The sequence below is a fragment of the Oncorhynchus clarkii genome, chromosome 7, assembly GCF_045791955.1.
Source record: "Oncorhynchus clarkii lewisi isolate Uvic-CL-2024 chromosome 7, UVic_Ocla_1.0, whole genome shotgun sequence".
In the NCBI taxonomy this organism is placed as follows: domain Eukaryota; kingdom Metazoa; phylum Chordata; class Actinopteri; order Salmoniformes; family Salmonidae; genus Oncorhynchus; species Oncorhynchus clarkii.
The window spans coordinates 25,413,474-25,433,906 of NC_092153.1; the positions used below are offsets into that span (position 1 = coordinate 25,413,474).

Here is a 20,433-nt window from a genome sequence, read left to right on the forward strand (position 1 = left end):
TTCTACAAATTTTCCCAAATTTGTCTGCTGATTTTTAAAGCTAGTTTTCTGCAATTCTATGAATTTTGCCATGGCTAATGCTGTGTTATTTTGCTTGCGTCTAATAACAAAATGTATAATATTGCTACATTTATTGATTTTTTTTCTAATTTCTACATAGCCTACTTTGTATGGTTTAGTCGTTCAAGTTTACACTGACAGTGTTTTTCCATCCCAAAAATGTAATGAAATAAAACATTTTTTAGCAGCCCACCCAAGTATCACAATGGCAGAAAAATCTCTGAATTATTTTGTCAATGGGTATGTATTGTTAAAGCACATTCACAGCTTCATCTTGTGAACAGTGGATTTATTGCTATTTTATTTATTTTTCTAGAGTTTTCTAATTGATTGTTCACTCTTCTTGAAAGGAGTTTTGGGGAAATAATGCTGTCCCCAGCAATACGTTTCCAGTTTATTTTATGAAGCGTTTTTAGCTTTAAATAAAAAAAGACTGTTGCATTAATGCTTAAGGCAGTTGTGTAGCTACTGAAAATAACCTCTCTCTCTCTCTCACACACAGATCGTCGACAGAAAGTGCCTTCGACATTCTTACTTGAGCTGCCTGCCTGCACGTCTCCTCCACCGAGCCTGCAACATTCCCTCCCTTCGCTGTGACAGAAGATAGCTCAACCTCAGCCCCTGCCCTACCAACTCACCTTTTTCAGGCTCCGTCGCTGCACTAGAGAAACCCAAGCAGACCGATTTAACTGCAGAGGTTGGGGGAACTGTCTGGCCACTCTGCCAAAACACAGAGTGCTGACTGACTCATTCGGGCAAGTTTAGTCAATACCCAACCCAACGTCTACACCCACTTAATATTCTCGCCCAAGCAGTGCCATCACCCTCGAAATAGCACCAGTTTCAATTCTCTTCCCCCGCCACCCCTTCCTTCCCACTACCACCACATTCAGACGGTCCGTCAGTCCAGCCTGCCTCTGAGCATGCCCCCGTTGCTCTGTCATTGGCCTGCACCTGGGACTAACTGATTGACGAGCGACGTCTCTTGATTGGCAGCTTCTCTGATAGCCGCCATCTCCCAAGCAGCGACCACATCTGGGTTGCAAATCCACCAGCTCTGCTGCTCTGAAGTCTGCAAGGGCAAACGACTTTCACTGATCCACACACCTTTTTTTTTTGCTACACTTTTAGTTGTTTTTCTAGCACACTGAAGTGCCATTAGAGTATATCCTCTCCCTAAACAAGTGGCTAGCTTTACCCCACCTCGGCATTGCTATGGCTTTAAATATTGCTTCAATGCGAGACACAAAATGGCTGACGCTGGAGGTGTGCCGGCAGTTCCAGAGGGGGACATGTTCGCGGAGTGATGAGGAATGCAAATTTGCGCACCCACCCAAAAGCTGCCAGGTGGAGAACGGAAGGGTGATTGCCTGCTTTGACTCACTAAAGGTAAGGAATGCAGAGCAGAGATAAAGGTGAAGTATTTATTCTAAGGCATATGTGTCAAACAAGGCCCGCCGGCAGGATCCGGCCCGTGACACATTTCTATCCGGCCCATTCTGTGCACCAAAGGCAGTACATTTTCACACACACCTCCTCCCAGAGACCCACACACACACACACCACTCCCAGAGACCCACACACACGCACCCAACCATGAGCCCGCCAGTGTGCTGTATCATATCATCACTAAACATTTGCATTATCCCCAACTGTTCTCCTTAAGGGCACTGACTGATTTTAAGCGTGTTGTAGGAACCGGGTCATTGTTGTACCACAGACAATGTCATATTGGTTGTCAAAAAGTTATTAGATAAAGGATTCACGTGAGTATAAATTACGACACACGTGAGTATGATGAGTCAACAGTTTGATACGCTCCCAAAGTGCGCAGGGGAGGGAAAGTGCATGGACACATGCCACAGTCCTAGGCTACTAAAATGTTGCAGTCTGGCTTCAGTTTTCAAAGCTTGACAATGAATAAACAATAAAAACTACACCTGCAACAAAACACCACGCAAAGGATAAACATGTAGGCCTATTACAGCAACATACAGCTGCTTTCAACTTCCTGTGAGCCATGCAGCGCGAAAAATGTACAACCTAGGTACGTTTTTGTTATTTGCAGTTTTGAAATACTTTTAGGGTTGTAGCATATTATGCACCTCTGCAAGCATAGCAGCAAAGGCTGGACAAATATGATTTATCTTTTGTTTAATGTTGAAACGCTCAATACAGCATCCTATGTATGTTTTTAATGGACATTATATAAAGGGGCATACTTTTTCAAGTAAAAGAATGGCCCAAAAAAATCTAAATACAAACGTCTGGCCTACGAATTTGTTGTTTTTTCAATATGGCCCTTACGGTGATTGAGTTTGACCCTACTATTCTAAGGGCTTCTGTGATATCTCGCTCCAAATCCTTTGCTCATTAAATTGGGACAGATTTACTGTATATTTAAATTGGGCACTACAGAATGAAGACACTTTAAGTTTGCTACAACCAGGTTTTGTTTCATAATGGCTTCACTTTTGCCCTGGTTTGAATAGATATGTCTTGCTGTAGGCCTAATCATTGTTAAATAACTCCCTAGTTATAATAAGTTTAAAAAGAGCCTGTTGAAGGTTAAGGGCCAGGTAAGGTAGCATAACGAAGCAAATTAGCTTGGCCTATTACATAACAATTTTGTAATATGAGGGGACTCAATCTGGAGCAGGTTATGTGTAAACTGCATTGCGCCGTAGATCATTCATACCACAGTATCATGTAAGTACACCTGAATTTTAAACATTTTGCCGTTCCGATGGTAGGAGGCACACGAATAAGAGTGTGTGTCAGTTCTCCACGCAATGCGAGAGTCAAGACGAGCTTGACCTATTGAGCGAAAGGTCGTTGTGATCTCTGCCGACAGTTGTGGGGTGGGTTTTTAATACGTTTAGCTCTGTTACCATTCCACGTCCATCCTTTTATACTAGTGACCCAACGTCTGACCGGTGTAGAGGTGTCCGATGGTTCTATTTCTAGACTGTGTCAGCTGTGACACATAAAACGACATGTTGAATAAGGTGAATGTTTTTCTTTATTTGGCTTATGCAAGCAGTTGTTGCAATAGCATAAAACCTACAAGAGTATGGTGCATGGTCACACTTTTATTTGGATAGTCCCATATAAATGATGTACAGATAGTCATACGATAAACACACTATCTGTAGATAAGCAAATGCTTGCAACGGTTACGGAAGGGTTAGGTTGAGGATAAGGGTTAGGGTTGGTGGATAGTTAGTTGAAATGTTGTTGCTACTCATTGAACATCTACTTGGGACTATCCAGATAGTAGATAGTGAATCATTCAAGGATTTATCCTTTATATTTATTTATCCAGGGTTTTTTTTCTGCATTGTGTAAACATTTTGTTTCAGTCATTGAAAAGACCTAGGCCGATACTGGAATCATGCTGCCCCGTAATCCAATAATTCAACAGTGAATCAATAAAAAATTAAATGCAGATAAAACTGAACTTTCAAGATGAAAGAACCGGACAAAAACCTGCTAAGACCCTCGTATTAAAAGCCGGTCCCCTTACATAACATTACACAGCGAACTACTGCAGTGGGGATGGGGGAGTGCAGGCTCCCTTATATTTAAGACAGTGGTAGCAGTAGCTGCGATGAAACCTTGGAAACCTACCCAGTGACAATGATGAATGACCAGAGAAACTGGAGCAGGTATCTTGCCGAACAATAGTCATACGTCACAATGCCGTAGCTTTTTAGATGAAAGTGTGAGCTATTGCAGCAATTTTAAATGGACACCAACCAGAAGGTTATGCAGTGTTTATAACATGGTCTTCAAGGTCATGCTTTGGGTCAAAGGCAAAGGTTTGAGTTTCACAAGAGTGAGATGCGCTTTTTACATGATACCAATACTGAGAACTTACTGGGGGTCTGCTATTTTTCTGGTGTTGTTCCCACTGTCACTGACCCTATAAAAGCGTGAGTTAGGATCAATGCGCATTCTACATGATACAACATCTCTGTCCAGCAAGATTTAGGGCCAAAATACTATATATGTTTAATTTGCAAATTGTGAATGTCATCATCTGTAATGATCATCACCTCCTTGGCATGTGTGGAATTCTGCCTGCTTCAGTTCAGAACCAAACCCAGTAACCACTCTATAACTACATGAGTCTTGGCAGCTCTACATAATTTAAGGCAACTCACTGTTGAAAATGGCGTTGCATTTATGGGGCCATCAGCTGTTTTCTTGGCAACCCCCTTGGTATTTGTAAAGCCCCTTTGAGTTATTGCAGAGCAATCGGCCAATTGACTGGCGGTCTATTACAGCTGCCCGGCTCCGTCAAACCCTGCAACAGCTTAATGGGTGTACAGCTGACTTCAATTGGGATCGATTTGTAATCGTGCCGCGTAAGAACCTGATGTCCGTTCTCCGGGTGTTAGCCTACATTCTGTCGAGATGCAAGCTACATTGAAACGTTTGATTTGTCACTGACATTTTAAATGTGGTGTTATTGTTCATATGAAGTGTAAAACAGATACTGAGATGCCACAGAGTCAGATATGAAGAAACAAACTGCAAGGCTCCGCTCTGTTGAAACGGTGTGTCCTCCTAACCCTCGTAAGCTCAGTGTTATTCTGGTGGGTTTCTGGGGAGCCCTGTTCTGTTGACCTGTCCCCCCGAGGCATATCCTCATGTGCCTCGGAAGCCAGTTGAGACATCACCGCCAGGCCAATGTCAAGAGTCCGAGCTCTCTCCTATTATATCTGGAATATATGCCTGCCTGGATCCTCCTCAGCCACCCCATCTGTGACAAGGTTATCTAGCCTGTCTATAGTGCGAGGCGTGACACGGGGAGATCTGAAGGGATCCATTCAAAGGAGAGAGGTGAGGTAGAGGCACTCTGCTGCATAACAGAACAGTCAGGCCTCCTCGCAGAGCCCCTGGAGGTACAGCAGTCACCTGACCAAGAGGGTCCATGGTGCGGGGACAGAGCAGTGAGACAGAGGCCAGTCAGGCCACTGGCAGCAGAGCCCAGATAAACACTGGCAGGTTTGACCTGCAGAGGCAGATTGAACAGCAGGCTTTGCATTCTCCCTCTGTGTGCTTTGCATTAACAAGAAGTGCAAGATAAATTAAATCTGTCACAGGCATCGTTTGTTACATTCACCGTTCCGCCGTGACTTTGTCTTACTGTTTTCAGCATTTCGTACTGTCTTGTGGATTGCGTGCGTCCTTTCAGGTGCTTTTCTCTCCCGATGGACAGAAGTTCTGTGTTGCATGGACACTGTGACACTGTGGGTTTTAAAATTAGGTTTGGTTTGAGCTAACAGACACATTCAGGATAAATTGGAGTGAACCTGCCCCAGAGAAGGTTAGAGCTGAAGGATGTGTTGCCATAGCAATTTACCTGGCTAAAAGGTGAGCCACCTTCATGACAACGGTTATCTGGTTTTGATTTCAGAATTGGCTTAAGCTGGCTGACTTACTCTTTTATCACGCTTTGTGACAGGCTACTGGTTTGCTTTGAACTAACCTGACAACAGTTAGACTACTGTCTAAGATGCTAACCAAGGGAACCATGACCGTGAAGGAGGAGGGGTTGGGTGACCGCAACAAAGGACTAGAGGTCGACTGATTTATTAATTTTCAAAGTCGATACCGATTATTGGAGGACCATAAAAAGCCGATACCAATTAATCGGCCGTTTTTTAAATAAAAAAATAAAATGTTATTTTTATTTTAAATTTTTAAAAAATGTATTTTTATTTGTAATAATGACAATTACAACAATACTGAATGAACACTGAAATATGTTCAATTTGGTTTAAATAATGCAAAAACAAAGTGTTAGAGAAGAAAGTAAATGTGCAATATGTGCCACGTAAGAAAGCTAACGTTTCAGTTCCTTGCTCAGAACATGAGAACATATGAAAGTTGGTGGTTCCTTTTAACATGAGTCTTCAATATTCCCAGGTAAGAAGTTTTAGGTTGTAGTTATTATAGGAATTATAGGACTATTTCTCTCTATACCAATTGTATTTCATATACCTTTGACTATTGATGTTCTTATAGGCACTTTAGTATTGCCAGTGTAACAGCATATCTTCCGTCCCTCTCCTCACCCCTACCTGGGCTTGAACCAGGAACACATCGACAACAGCCACCCTCGAAGCAGCGTTACCCATGCAGAGCAGCTACTCCAAGTCTCAGAGCGAGTGACGTTTGAAACGCTATTAGCGCGCATCCCGCTAACTAGCTAGCCATTTCACATCGGTTACACCAGCCTAATATCGGGAATTGATGGACTTGAAGTCATAAACAGCTCAATCCTTGAAGCACAGCAAAGAGCTGCTGGCAAACGCATTAAAGTGCTGTTTGAATGAATGCCTGCTGGTGCCTACCATCGCTCAGTCAGACTGCTCTATCAAATCATAGACTTAATTATAACATAATAACACACACAAATACGAGCCTTAGGTCATTAATATGGTCGAATCCTGAAACTATCATCTCGAAAACAAGACGTTTATTCTTTCAGTGAAATACGGAACCGTTCCGTATTTTATCTAACGGGTGGCATCCATAAGTCTAAATATTCCTGTTACAGGGGGGCAAAAAAGTATTTAGTCAGCCACCAATTGTGCAAGTTCTCCCACTTAGATGAGAGAGGCCTGTAATTTTCATCATAGGTACACTTCAACTATGACAGACAAAATGAGAAAAAAAAATCCAGAAAATCACATTGTAGTATTTTTTTATGAATTTATTTGCAAATTATGGTGGAAAATAAGTATTTGGTCAATAACAAAAGTTTCTCAATACTTTGTGCTATAATATGCGCTTTTGTGACTCTTAAAGGGGGTGTGTCTGTAGCGCAGTAATTTACAATTCCCACTCTGGGGTAATGTGATGGACTTTCACTGTTAAGACCTGGAGGTCCATCCATCTGTAGTAAGCTCAATACAGGGTGCATTGGCCAATTCATTGACAACTTTGGCTTTAGCTTCCTTATAGTGGTGGGTAGGCTACTACCTTTTTACTGAAATGGATGCGAGAGGGCGAAGTTCGTAAGGTGGCTTGAGCACTTTTTACGAGGTGCTGAAATTCCCTATTCTTCTCAACCACCGAGAATGGGTGCTTATCCGTGGCTATAAACATACCAAACACTCATAACTTCTTTGTCCCGGTCAGAATCCACTGCTTAAATGCAGTGTGGAGACGAAGTTGTGGTGTTTTTGTGGTAGTTTCCGTCTTGCTCCGGTGGTAGGAATACTGGGGTGATTTCAGTGTAAATGTGTCAACATGTTTGAGGTTTTGGCAGCTGTGTAGGCCATTCTCGTTGAGCAGTGGCAATATACTATTTTTATCCATCGCCGTTGTAATCTACTGGAGAGCCAAAATGTTCCCAAACTGGAGATTCAAACATTAATGGAATCCTCCTGCTTTATCAACCCCACCACTCTCCATCATACAGAACTAGTTCCCAGCTGCGCAAAATAAAAGGACAGTTTGAAATGCGCCAATTAAGATAAGAATTTTGATTACAACGGCTCTAGTTGTTGTAATAGAATAGGCAGAAATGTTTTTTTTTCAGCTCAGATTTACTCAAGGCACACAACACAACGTAGGCATAGCAATGTTGTACAATCCAGCTCTTCAAGACTTACCCAGAAAGACTCCGTTGTAATCGCTGCCAAAGATGCTTCTACAAAGTATTGACTCAGTGGTATGAACTTATGTAAATTAGATGTCTGTATGTCATTTTCAATACATTTGCTAACATTTCTAAAAACCATGTTTTCACTTTGTCATTATGGGATATTGTATATAGATGGGTGAGAATTGTGGGGTTTAATCCAATTTGAATTCACGCTGTAACACAACAAAATGTGGAATAGGTCAAGGGGTATGAATACCAAGAAGGGATTCCTCAGAATGAAAACGAGGGGACAAATTGAATAAGTGTCTCACAGTAGGGGTGCTGATCTAGGATCAGGTCCCCCCCTATCCATATAATCTTATTCATTGGGATTTAACGGTCAAAACTGCGCTTAATTCTTACAGCGCCAGCAGAATGCTGTTGTGAGGTGTTGGATTATTCCTCCCTCGCCTCCATGCCTGTTATCTTTACCATCAGCGCTACTTCTCGGTGACCACCACCACGCCTGACTTGAGTGTTTACAACCAACCTGTTTTCCAACGCTGCCTCAGCCTATCAGATTTCAGAGTTTTCAAACAGAAACGGTTAGCTACACTAGTAGTAATTGTTGTTTCATGTTTTGTGTTTTCCTCTTGTCAAATAAACATGGGTTGAGTCTCAAATGGCACCCTATTGACTACAGTGCACTATATAGGGTGCCATTTGGGACACAGACATAGTCCCTCGGTGTGAACATCCCCTTGTTTTCTCTCCTCTGTAAGGACATTATGAAATGTGAAAATGGTAGTGTTTGTAAACAAATGGATTTGCGGGGAAGAGGAGGTATGAGAGTGCACTGGCTGGAAGGTCTACGGTGCACACAGCGTGTATAGTCAGGCAGGAAGCCTGGTGCTGGATTTAAACCAATTGTCAAAGACCAAAAACTTCCCCGGACATCTTTGAGCTCTGTGCAGCAGCGGCTCCCTCATGCTTCAGTACATGATCTGGGCAGAGGAAACATGGATATAGCTTAACACACTTTTTGAATCTCGTTTTTGAATTTAGATCTTCGATCTTGAATTTAGATCAAAATCCTACCTCGCCCATTTGCTACGTTTGTGTCCGAGGAAGGAATGCTTCACTTAGTCTTCACCTTGACTTCTCAGGTGGATATAAGCTTGCAAACTTTTTAGGGAGTGGGGGGTTGGGGGAACTTGCATTCCTCAGGGTAATTCCCTAAACTGGGCCACACCCTCGCCAGAGCAAACACGCATGGACCGGGGAATGTGTGCCGCGCAGCAGGCAGCAAAGCATAGTAAAGCTAGTGATCCCCCGGGGTCATTCACAGCAACAAAGAAGCGCTGGCTGCTGACCTGAGCTTTAACGGTAGGGCTAGCGATACCGGTGGGGACGAGGCCAGGCTTTGATGATCCCAGCAGGCAGCAGCCCCCTCTTAAAAGCGGCCTCTCGGCTCCCCCTCCACACCGTAAACACTCCAGACTTAATTTGGTCCCTGTGACGTCACTCTTTCCTGCTACCATCTTGTGACCCCAGACCGACAGTCAGACAGTTGATAGGACGAGGCGAAGGTCTAGCTGTCGTAGATGGTTGCTGCAGCGGATATGAGGCCAGTGTTTCCCTCTTAAATGGGCCACTGCTCTGACCCGTGTGTGTGTGTGTGTGTGTGTGTGTGTGTGTGTGTGTGTGTGTGTGCCCGCGCCTGCCTGCTATGGCCTGCTAGTCTCCACAGTGCAGTATAGCGCAGTGCGGGACCAGTGACAGTCTCTGTGGGCTGGAAACCACAGTCCTGGAATGGACTTCCTAAACATAAATTACGCTGTGAGAATAGGTCAGACCACTGGCATAGCACAGCCTCAGCTCTGACCTCTGCAGAACTGGTCTAGGCCGTTGAAGCATTGGCTGCTTTACTCTGTTATTGGGAACTGAAGCGTAGCCATTTTGTATTGATTTCTTCCCCCACATGATCTCATCCAAAGATTCAGCACAGGGTGTTAGTGACCCAGTATTACAAGCAAGCCAATAATGGGAGACTGAGAGCATAAAAAAAATCTGTCTGTAGGACAGAGGCTTCACCAAGTCCTCCCTCACTGGCTCTAAATCATTCTCTCTCTCGCTCTCTCAATAAAACAAGATGCTCTCTGAGAAATGCTTTCTCCTTGAATAATTTCTTCTGCAGAATGTATCCCTCTACACTATCTCTCACACTTGTTAATTGCACCATCCATCCGCTGTGGTAAGCAGGCACTGCAGCAGACCAAGGGGAGATCCAGTGAGTGCAAGGCAGGCAGGCAGGCCGGAAGCTAGCTACATGCTTGGCCTTTGTGCCATTGTCCGCTTCCGACGTGGCACCCTATTCCCTATGGAGTAAACTACATTTGACCAGGGCTCATTGGATTCTGGTCTGAAGTAAAGCACTATGTAGGTAACAGGGTGCCATTTGGGATGTAGCCATTGTCATTTCCCCCTTTTTTTTAACGGGATTTTGAAATGAAACACGAAGCGTATTTAACTTATTTTGGAAAATAGCCCTAATGTTGTAATCTATGTTGTCATCCAGAGTCACATTTATTTGTTTTCCAAGCTATATGTAACGGAGAGACAGAGTCGAGAAGCAGGTGCGATGTTTAATAAAACAACAAACATGAAACAAGACAATAATGGTGTCTACGCATAAACACAGGAACAATACTGACTGAGGAAAGAACCAAAGGGAGTCAATCAGGAAAGTAATGGAGTCCAGGTGACTCATAATGATGTGCACCTAATGATTGATGTCATGTGTGTGTAATGATGGCTCCCAGGACCGGTCCTGGGAATCCACCTGTGGTAAATTCAATTGATTGGACATGATTTGGAAAAGCACACACCTGTCTATGTAAGGTCCCACAGTTAACAGTGCATGTCAGAGTAAATAAAAAGCCATGAGGTCGAAGCAATTGTCCGTAGAGCTCTGGGACAGAATTGTGTCGAGGCACAGATCTGGGGACGGGTACCAAAGAATGTCTGCAGCATTGAAGGTCCCCAAGAACACAGTGGACTCCATCTTTCTTAAATGGAAGAAGTTTGGAACCTCCTAGAGCTGGCGAAGGGTTTTGGTCAGGGAGGTGACCAAGAACCCGATAGTCGCTCTGACAAAGCTCCAGAGTTCCTCTGTGGAGATGGTTGTCCTTCTGGAAGATTCGCCCAACTCTGCTGCACTCCACCAATCAGGCCTTTATGGTAGAGTGGCCAGATGGAAGCCACTCCTCAGTAAAGGGCACATGGCAGCCTGCTTGGAAGATTCTCTGGTCTGATGAAATCAAGATTGAACTCTTGGGCCTGAACGTCAAGTGTCACGTCTGGAGGAAACTTAGCACCATGCCTACGGTGAAGGTGGTGGTGGCAGCATCATGCTGTGGAATGTTTTTTTTTTTAGAGGCAGGGACTGGGAGACTAGCAAGGATCGCGGAAAAGATGAACGAAGCAAAGTACAGAGAAATCCTTGATGAAAAGGAAGGTTCACCTTCCAACAGGACAACAACCCTTAGTACACAGCCAAGACAACGCAGGGAGTGGCTTCGGGACAGAAACAAGCTTTTTGCTGCACCTGTGAGATCATCTGCAAATCTTTGTACGTGACCAAGGAACTTTTTTTATTTTTATTAGTACACAAAAAACGTGGACCACTTGGCTCGTAAGCACCACTTTCAAAACTACTGGCTGAAATTATGCAAAAGCTTGAGAGTGCATCTTTAAGCTTGCATTCAATTTCCCCTTGATGTTGCACACAACAAGCTTCCATCCCCCCTGTCACAAGGGGAGTAATGGCTGATTTTAAGATAATCGTCAACCCAGTTAGTCAACCCTGTCCCTTTTTATAGTTTATTTATTTAACCTCTTGATGTGAAAACATATTAGTTATGAAGTTGAATATGTGCTCTTTATTACACAACTTTAAAATTAGGCAAAATAAATAGTATTTTATTTGTACAAGGACCTACACTCCACCTAGGTACTTTGTTTTCCTCGTTGTGTTTTGTGAGCCTTGGGATCTGGTGATACAGAATGTAACCACTCTGGGAGCAGCTAGGAGACAGGCAGCCACAGCTGTCTTCAGAGGGGACGGAGTCCCTTTAATGAGCCACAGGCCTCCTTTTAATTGGCCTTAAAAAATGTAATGTGAGGCACAACCACCACCAACTAATTTGACTGGTAAGCTTTAGTGCAATGCAGAATGGGTGCCAATTGGGATGGAGCTAGCCTTGGCAGCCAATAGTGGCCGCTAGATCTGCACTATTGTCTAGGATTGATGTAAAACACTTGTGTGTCCCGTCCCGTAGCCCGGCTCATACGTAAAGTATCCTCCGTTCAGGCTGCAAAAGCATAATTTTCCTGCTTAACTAGCTGTGCTTAACTAATGGTCACCCACCAAAAATGGAAAATATGTGTACTGTCCTAATATAACACAGTTTTCCACCACCTTTTTCGGTTTAAAAAATACAACTTTCCCGGAGGGAGAAACACTTTTAGTGTAAACTAAAAACACAAAGTATGTAGAAAAGGTAATGGACATATATTATTCAGTCAAAAACAATTAATTTAGCACTATGGATTTTATTATGTTTGCGCAAAATAACACAGCATTAGCCATGGCAAAATACATAGAATTGCAGGAACTTCTTTATAACGGCAACATGTTCTTTCATGTGTAGAATTTTCTTGACAATTCAGCCACGTTGACAAGTCGACCGCGCCCATTGCCTCACCCCCTGCCACGCCCACCACCTAAGCCTCTTTTTGATCCAGACAAAACACTATGTTCAATCATGGCTTTATATAGCAGGCCTGTATCCCAAGAGAGTCCTTGAGTGACTTAGTGTACGAATGTAGACTTAGTGGACGTACCAGTATGACTCATCTTTAGGAGACAAGCTATCAACTGAAAGCCCATTTGATATAAGAGCTGCTATGAGGTCTTTGAGGTTTACCTAAAGAGACTAGGGTTGCATCCCAATTGGCACCCTATTCTCTATTTTGTGTATTACTTTTGACCATTTGGGAAGTAGCCAAGTTTTTCTCAACTCTACGATGTACATCACATCAATGGAGTTGAGCGGAGACGACTGTGGGCAGACTGAACCTCTGACTACATCGAGTCGCTGTCTGTCGACACAAGTAAAAATGTAAATTCTTAAACCCTTACTCTGTACCTGTTTTTTCCTCTGTTGCTGCGTGCCTTTCATTGTTTGCTGAAATGCATACTTTAAATAAAACTTTCGTCAAATACAACCACTGACTGTTTCCTCGTATCGACTGACAGGAACTTGATGTAGTCGGAGGTACATTCTGCCCAGTCGTCGCAACCCAACTCCACTGAGATGTACAGTGTTTGCAGAAAGTATTCACACCCCTTGACTTGTTGTTTTACAGCCGGAATTTAAAATGAATTACATTTAGATTTTTGTGTCACTGGCCTACACACAATACCCCATAATGTCAGTGGAATTATGTTTTTAGAGTGTTTTACTAATGAATTAAAAATGTTTGCTTAACAAGTCACATAAGTTGCATGGACTCTCTGTGCAATACTAATCAAATCAAATGTATTTATATAGCCCTTCGTACATCAGCTGATATCTCAAAGTGCTGTACAGAAACCCAGCCTAAAACCCCAAACAGCAAGCAATGCAGGTGTAGAAGCACGGTGGCTAGGAAAAACTCCCTAGAAAGGCCAAAACCTAGGAAGAAACTTAGAGAGGAACCAGGCTATGTGGGGTGGCCAGTCCTCTTCTGGCTGGGCCGGGTGGAGATTATAACATAACATGGCCAAGATGTTCAAATGTTCATAAATGACCAGCATGGTCCAATAATAATAAGGCAGAACAGTTGAAACTGGAGCAGCAGCACGGCCAGGTGGACTCGGGACTGCAAGGATTCATCATGTCAGGTAGTCCTGGGGCATGGTCCTAGGGCTCAGGTCCTCCGAGAGAGAGAATTAGAGAGAGCACAATTAAATTCACACAGGACACCGAATAGGACAGGAGAAGTACTCCAGATATAACAAACTGACCCTAGCCCCCCGACACAAACTACTGCAGCATAAATACTGGAGGCTGAGACAGGAGGGGTCAGGAGACACTGTGGCCCCATCCGAGGACACCCCCGGACAGGGCCAAACAGGAAGGATATAACCCCACCCACTTTGCCAAAGCACAGCCCCCACACCACTAGAGGGATATCTTCAACCACCAACTTACCATCCAGAGACAAGGCTGAGCATAGCCCACAAAGATCTCCGCCACGGCACAACCCAAGGGGGGGCGCCAACCCAGACAGGATGACCACATCAGTGAATCAACCCACTCAGGTGACGCACCCCTTCCAGGGACGGTATGAGAGAGCCCCAGTAAGCCAGTGACTCAGCCCCTGTAATAGGGTTAGAGGCAGAGAATCCCAGTGGAAAGAGGGGAACCGGCCAGGCAGAGACAGCAAGGGCGGTTCGTTGCTCCAGAGCCTTTCCGTTCACCTTCCCACTCCTGGGCCAGACTACACTCAATCATATGACCCACTGAAGAGTTGAGTCTTCAGTAAAGACTTAAAGGTTGAGACCGAGTTTGCGTCTCTGACATGGGTAGGCAGACCGTTCCATAAAAATGGAGCTCTAGTGTTTCAAGTTATTTTTTAATTACTCTCGTCTCCGTACCCCACACATACAATTATCTGTAAGGTCCCTGAGTCGAGCAGGGAATTTCAAACACTGATCCAACCGCAGAGACCAGGGAGGTTTTCCAAATGCCTTATAAATAAGGGCAACTATTGCTAGATGGGTAAAAAAAAATGTAAAAGCAGACATTGAATATCCCTTTGGGAATGGTGACGTAACCTAACCTAAATGAGGGAGTGAAAAGAATGACTCCTGTATAGAATAAAACATATTCCAAAACATGCATCCTGTTTGCAATAAGGCGCTAAAGTAAAACAACAAAATATTTGGCGAAGAATTTCACTTTGTCCTGAATACAATGCATTATGTTTGAGGCAAACACATCACTGAGTACCACTCTCCATATTTTCAAGCATAGTGGTGGCTGCATCATGTTATGGGTATGCTTGTCATCAACAAGGACTAGGATGTTTAGGATAAAAATAAACCGAATAGAGCTAAGCACAGGCAAAATCCTAGAGGAAATCCTGGTTCAGTCTGCTTTCCAACACACTGGGAGACAAATTCACTATTTCAATAGGACAATAACCTCAAACACAAGGCCAAATATACACTGGAGTTGCTTACCAAGACGACATTGAATGTTCCTGAATGGCCTAGTTACAGTTTTGACTTAAAGCATCTTGGAAATCTATGGCAATCCTTGAAAATGGCTGTCTAGCAATGATGAACTTGAAGAATAACAAAAATGTACAAATATTTTACAATCCAGGTGTGGAAAGCTTTTAGAGACTTACCCATAAAGACTCACAGCTGTAATCACTGCCAAAGGTGATTGTAACGTTTATTTACTCAGGGGGTTGAGAATTTAAGATATATTAGTGTTATTTTCTATATATTTATTTTTACATGTGTCAATTTTTCTTCCACTTTAACATTTATAGTATTTTGTGTAATTCGTTGACAAATTACAATTAATTCCATTTTAATCCCACCTTGTAACACAACAAAATGTATAAAAAGTCAAGGGGTGTGAATACTTTCTGAAGGAACTGTGCATATAGTGGAGTTGAAAAACCCAGCTATTTGGAATGCAGACTAAAGCTGTGCTGACAGACAGCCTAATATGATACAGATGGGGAAGAGACCTAAGTAGATTACTTATCACTAGCCCAGTGAATGACTTGTCTGTATGGATAAGAGACTGAATGATTTCTTCTTTCACTTTCTGGGAATGTCGGGGGGAAGTGAGGCGGTCATCTTGGAGTGATTTAAGCCTTGAAGTGAAGCACTCTTTTGTTTTAGTGAGGTAGCCTTAAAGTCCCAGTTCAGTCAATAAATGGATTTTATATACTGTATTTCCACACCTATGAGTTTGGAATAATACTGTGCAAATGATGATAATGCCCTTTTAGTGTAAGAGCTGTTTGAAAAGACCACCTGAAATTTCAGCCTGTTTTGGTGGGATGCAGTTTTGGCCTGACCAGTTTAGAACATCGTTTGGGTCTTTGCTTGTCAAAAAATATACACGTCAAATAACACTATTTGTCGTGTCAAATAAGCTTGTTGACCAATCAGGACCTGAATATGACTGCACGTCACATTATAAGGTAACCTATTCCATTTTTTTACGTAGTTATTACACATAGTGTAATCAATCACTCGTATTTCATATGTCACAACGATTCATCGATACGTATGCTATGATGCTGGTAAACTTGTCTCGCCCACCTACTGTGCTGGTCATTAAAAAAAAGCTAGCTAGCTCATGGATGCCAACAATGTTCTTCCCCAAAAACATAGCAAAACGACATCTGTTTCAGTAGGTGTCATCTAAAATAACCCTAATGTATAAAACAGTTCTGATTTGATTAATGGTCAGACCCATCTATGTGAAGTTAGCCACAATAAGGATTACCCACAGTAGTGGACTTTGCAGTTAGCCTTCAAAATAGAGGTCTGTCATTTACAGTGATGCAAATGAATACAAATAGTAGAATTATGCCATAATTGAATAGATTGTGCTAAACGAGGTTGGCATGTTTATATAAAATCACCAAAAGGCAATCATTTGTTAATTTCAAAAATCTGTTGAAATCACACTTGATGTATTAGACTTTAGAATTGCATTGGGGGCTTATTTCACTGTACCGCCTTACCTGTGGATTGTGGATCAATGGCATGGGGTATCAGTCTACTCAGTCCCAGAGAACATTAGGGTCGTAGCTCTTATTGTGGGACTCTGAAACAACTGAATTGAGCCACATTTGTTGTCAACCCATGTGTATTGAACACTTCCAGAGGAAGAAAATACTGCGTGTATGTTTTGGAGTCTGATAACTCTGAGGAGGACATTGGGAAAAATATATATTTGGTATTGAGTAGACTGATACCCCATTTCATTGATCCCCAATCCTTAGGTAAAGCTGTACAGTGCAATATGAATGTCAATACACACAAATGGCTGACTGGGGAGGCGATTTCACAGTCCCTCGATAAGAGCTACAATGCTAATATTTGCGTAAAATATATTTGGTATTGAGTAGACGGATACTTTACATTGAGTAGACGGGAATGCTTTACAGTGGTTCCAATCGCTGAACATGTAAACCGTTAGGTCACATTTCATAATAATGTCTTCATCCGTACGTTCGTCACACGCGATATCTCAAAAGGCACTGGCCCAATTTTGATGAAACTTGGGTGAATGATGCGTCTTGCAAATTACACTGACTGGCCCAAGGCGGGAGCTATAGTAATTAACTGAAATGTGTTGGTCACAGGCGATATCTCAATTGGCCCAAAGGGTGGGGGTGCTGCATCATTCGTGGGGAACGACATGTTTACCGTTGCCTTGCTATCCTGTCACATAAAGTTCATATGTCAAAGTCTGCACTGTGCACATGCGTTTCAATTGTGGAAAATGATCCAATGATTACAGAGGCCAGATTGATTACCATTCCAACTGCACAAAGGGTGCCTAATGATTTGACATGAACAAAGTACCTCGTAATTACATAACTGCCAAGTACAAATACTAGATTAGACCAGTCGTTATTATAGTGATTTGGTTCAACATGCGAGGTTGAGAAGTCTTTCAGTCAACATCAGTGTTTTCCATGTTCTCCAGTGCTCTACACACTCCAGGGTTGTATTTACTAGAAAACCAAACAGACTCAAATGGGGAGGGACTACCTGAACATGTCCAATAAGAAACACTTGTTTTCATTGCAAAATGTTGCACTGGTTTGTACTAATGATACGACCCAGTGCACCATATACTCTAGCAGCATGCCCCCCTCCCCCCTCCAGTGTATGGTCATGTGGTAAAGGTCTAGAGATCCTGCTGGTGGTAGGTGCATGGGGGGGGGGGGGCATGCAGAGTTCAGGGATGAAATGGAGATGGGCAATTTCACACCCAGCAAGATGCCTGCGCCACTGACCCGTGGCGACAGGTGGGGGACACTAATTGGCAGCGCACACAGGGCCAGGGCCTACAAACTGACTTGTATCCCAAAGGCATCCTATTCCTTTTATAGTGCACTACTTTTGACCAGAGCACCATGGCTCTCAGTCAAAAGTAGTGCTCTATATAGGGAATAGGTTACCATTTGGGACGCCTACACATTTCCCCAGACTCAGATGACCCCCATGGAGGGAGAGAGGGGTGTACAGAGGGAGGGAAAGATAGATGGGAGTACTGGTGGTTGTGGGGGACACACAAATTGGCAGTGCATATATTGTTGCAGTCCATTATAGTCCATTATAACTATTCTAGTCCATTATAACTATCCTAGGAGGGAGGGAGAGGTAGATGTAAGGAGTGAGGGAGGAAGTCAGGGAGAGGTATGTGGGATCAAGGGCGGGAGGAAAAAAGTAGGTGAGAGCGAGGGAGGTGTAGGAGTGAGAGGGTGGAGGGATGTAGCGGAGTGAGAGCGTGTTCTTCCGGTGACGCAGGGATTCTAAAGTACTTCCATTTGTCATTGTTTAATAAAGACCAATGCAATTCAACGTTTACATTCATTAAGAAATGATGAGATGAGACAAATGTATTGTCTCTGTTGTTTGACAGGCTTTATGAATACTCATAGAAACACAAACTCTCTCTGTCTGCCCCATACTCCCTCTATTCACCCCTATGTTGTTCTACAGAGGGTGTGGTGCTCTCTCTCTCTTGCTCTGCCCTACTCTCCCTCTATTCCCGATACAGGGGTGTTTTGCTTGGTGATTCTGCCGTGTGTGTACGCAAAAGGTAGCTAGCTCCACTTGAGCGGCTTGTGTGAGTCATCACTCTTGGGCTCTAATTCACTTCCTGTAGCGCGAGGCAACCTTGGGCTTATATTTAGAGCCAGAAGGCCCATATCACCAGAGAGCCTACATAGAGTACCTACCTAGCAAGCTACCTACTCCTGGGTCATGTTCATTAGGGCATGCATCATTTTAAAATGCTTTGCAAAGGAAAACAAAAATGAGCATGTCTCGTTGTACAAGTCCAGGTAGTCCCTCCCTGTTTCAGTCTGTCATGTTTTTTGCTGCCTTATGAACACGGCCCTGGCGAGGAGCTGCCACTGCGTCTCTAAGCCCTCAGAGGCTTTTGAGTTCAGCCGTACAGGGGGAAATCTGTCACCAGGGGAAACGCTATCCCAACCAGAAAACATTTTGTATGCATATGCTGTCCTCGCTTGGTTGTCATGCTCGCACAAGGTGTCTCCCTAATCGCTCTCTTACTCCTGTGTGGCTCAGTTGGTAAAAGTGTGATGCTAGCAATGCCAAGGTTGTGTGTTCAGTTTCCGTAGGGACCACATAAACGTAATAAAGATGCACTCACTGTAATGCAAGTCACTTTGGCTAAAAAGTGGCATATTATAGAAAGATGATGGAAATGCACAGGGTAGAGGAAAAGGTGCCTAACCAACGTGCGAGAATATACTAAGCCACTCTTGAAGGGCAGTTGACATTGATGGGGAAAAAATGCTTCTTTCTTTACGCTACCGGATGACGTCCTTCATCAGGGTGTCTGTGTCCAAATGGCACCCTATTCCCTACCTGCACTACTTTTGACCTGAGGCTGGAATATGGTGCCATTTCAACGCATACGGATGACTGATGTCTTGCTTATAAGCGCCACTTCGTAGTCTGAGAGTGATTCACTAATACAGAATTCTCTTTCAATGAATTGTGAATGAATAGAAAAGGCCCATAACACAACCGTAACCTTGGACACACTGGCCTGTGTCAGCCATGTCTCCCATATTACAGATTTCCTGGTCTGTGTCCCAAATGGCACCCTATGGCACTACTATTGACCGGAGCCCTATGGGTAAGTAGTACACTAAATAGGGAATGATATGCCATTTGGGACACATCTATGCTCATCCATTTGCTGAGTGTGTTGGAAAGGGGCTTTGATGACTAGATCGGCTCCTGCTCTCCCTCCACCTCATCCCTCCCTCTACCCCCTCCATCTCATTATCCCCCTTGGTCTGGGCTATGGATTTACATCACTGTGAAACACTCGACACCCGACAAACTATCAATAGCCTCAGAGGATTGGAGAAAAGAAGATGTAGCGTTTTATGTATGAATCTTGAAAAGGAGTGCGAGGGCTCGGGTGAATGGCGGCCGGTGCGTAAGATGAAAAAGATAACCTGGCTATGGAGTTAAGCATGTACTCAAAACATAAAAAGGTAAAACAAAGGCAGAGTAAAAAATAAATAAAAAAAATATATATATCCATATTCGAAAGAATGAAAAAAAAAGTGTCAGTGTAAAGTTAGTGGTTTTTACGGTTTGAGTGTGAGGAGCACCTGCTGAGGCTCCCTTGTGTGACTGGCGTTTTCTAGAATATCAATTGAAAGTCTTGATTAAAGGCATCTAACGTGATCGTTGCAGTGCCTTCAGAAAGTATGCATACCACTTGACTTTTTCCACATTTTGTGTTGAAGCCTGAATTGATTAAATTGAGATTTTGTGTCACTGGCCTACACACAATTCCCCATAATGTCAAAGTGGAATTAGGTTAAAACATTTTTTTATTTTACAAATGAATTAAAAGCTAAAATCTCTTGATTCTATAAGTATTCAACCCCTTTGTTATGGCAAGCTT

The 20,433-nt window shown here is 43.3% G+C and overlaps 1 protein-coding gene across 14 annotated transcripts in view; it reads left to right on the forward strand.

The window, feature by feature from the left end:
* The window catches only part of LOC139413114 (muscleblind-like protein 2a), a 68,498-nt gene that overhangs the window by 15,034 nt on the left and 33,031 nt on the right, over positions 1-20,433 (forward strand). For 8 of the 14 annotated variants that reach the window (XM_071160178.1, XM_071160188.1, XM_071160184.1 and 5 more), the window contains exon 2: positions 563-1,449. In XM_071160178.1, the coding sequence (XP_071016279.1) occupies positions 1,276-1,449 (174 nt within the window). In that variant the 5' untranslated portion in view covers positions 563-1,275. Of the gene's footprint in view, positions 1-562; positions 1,450-1,985; positions 2,108-20,433 lie in introns of those variants that run through there. The other 6 variants (XM_071160176.1, XM_071160180.1, XM_071160181.1 and 3 more) reach the window with 2 other exon arrangements.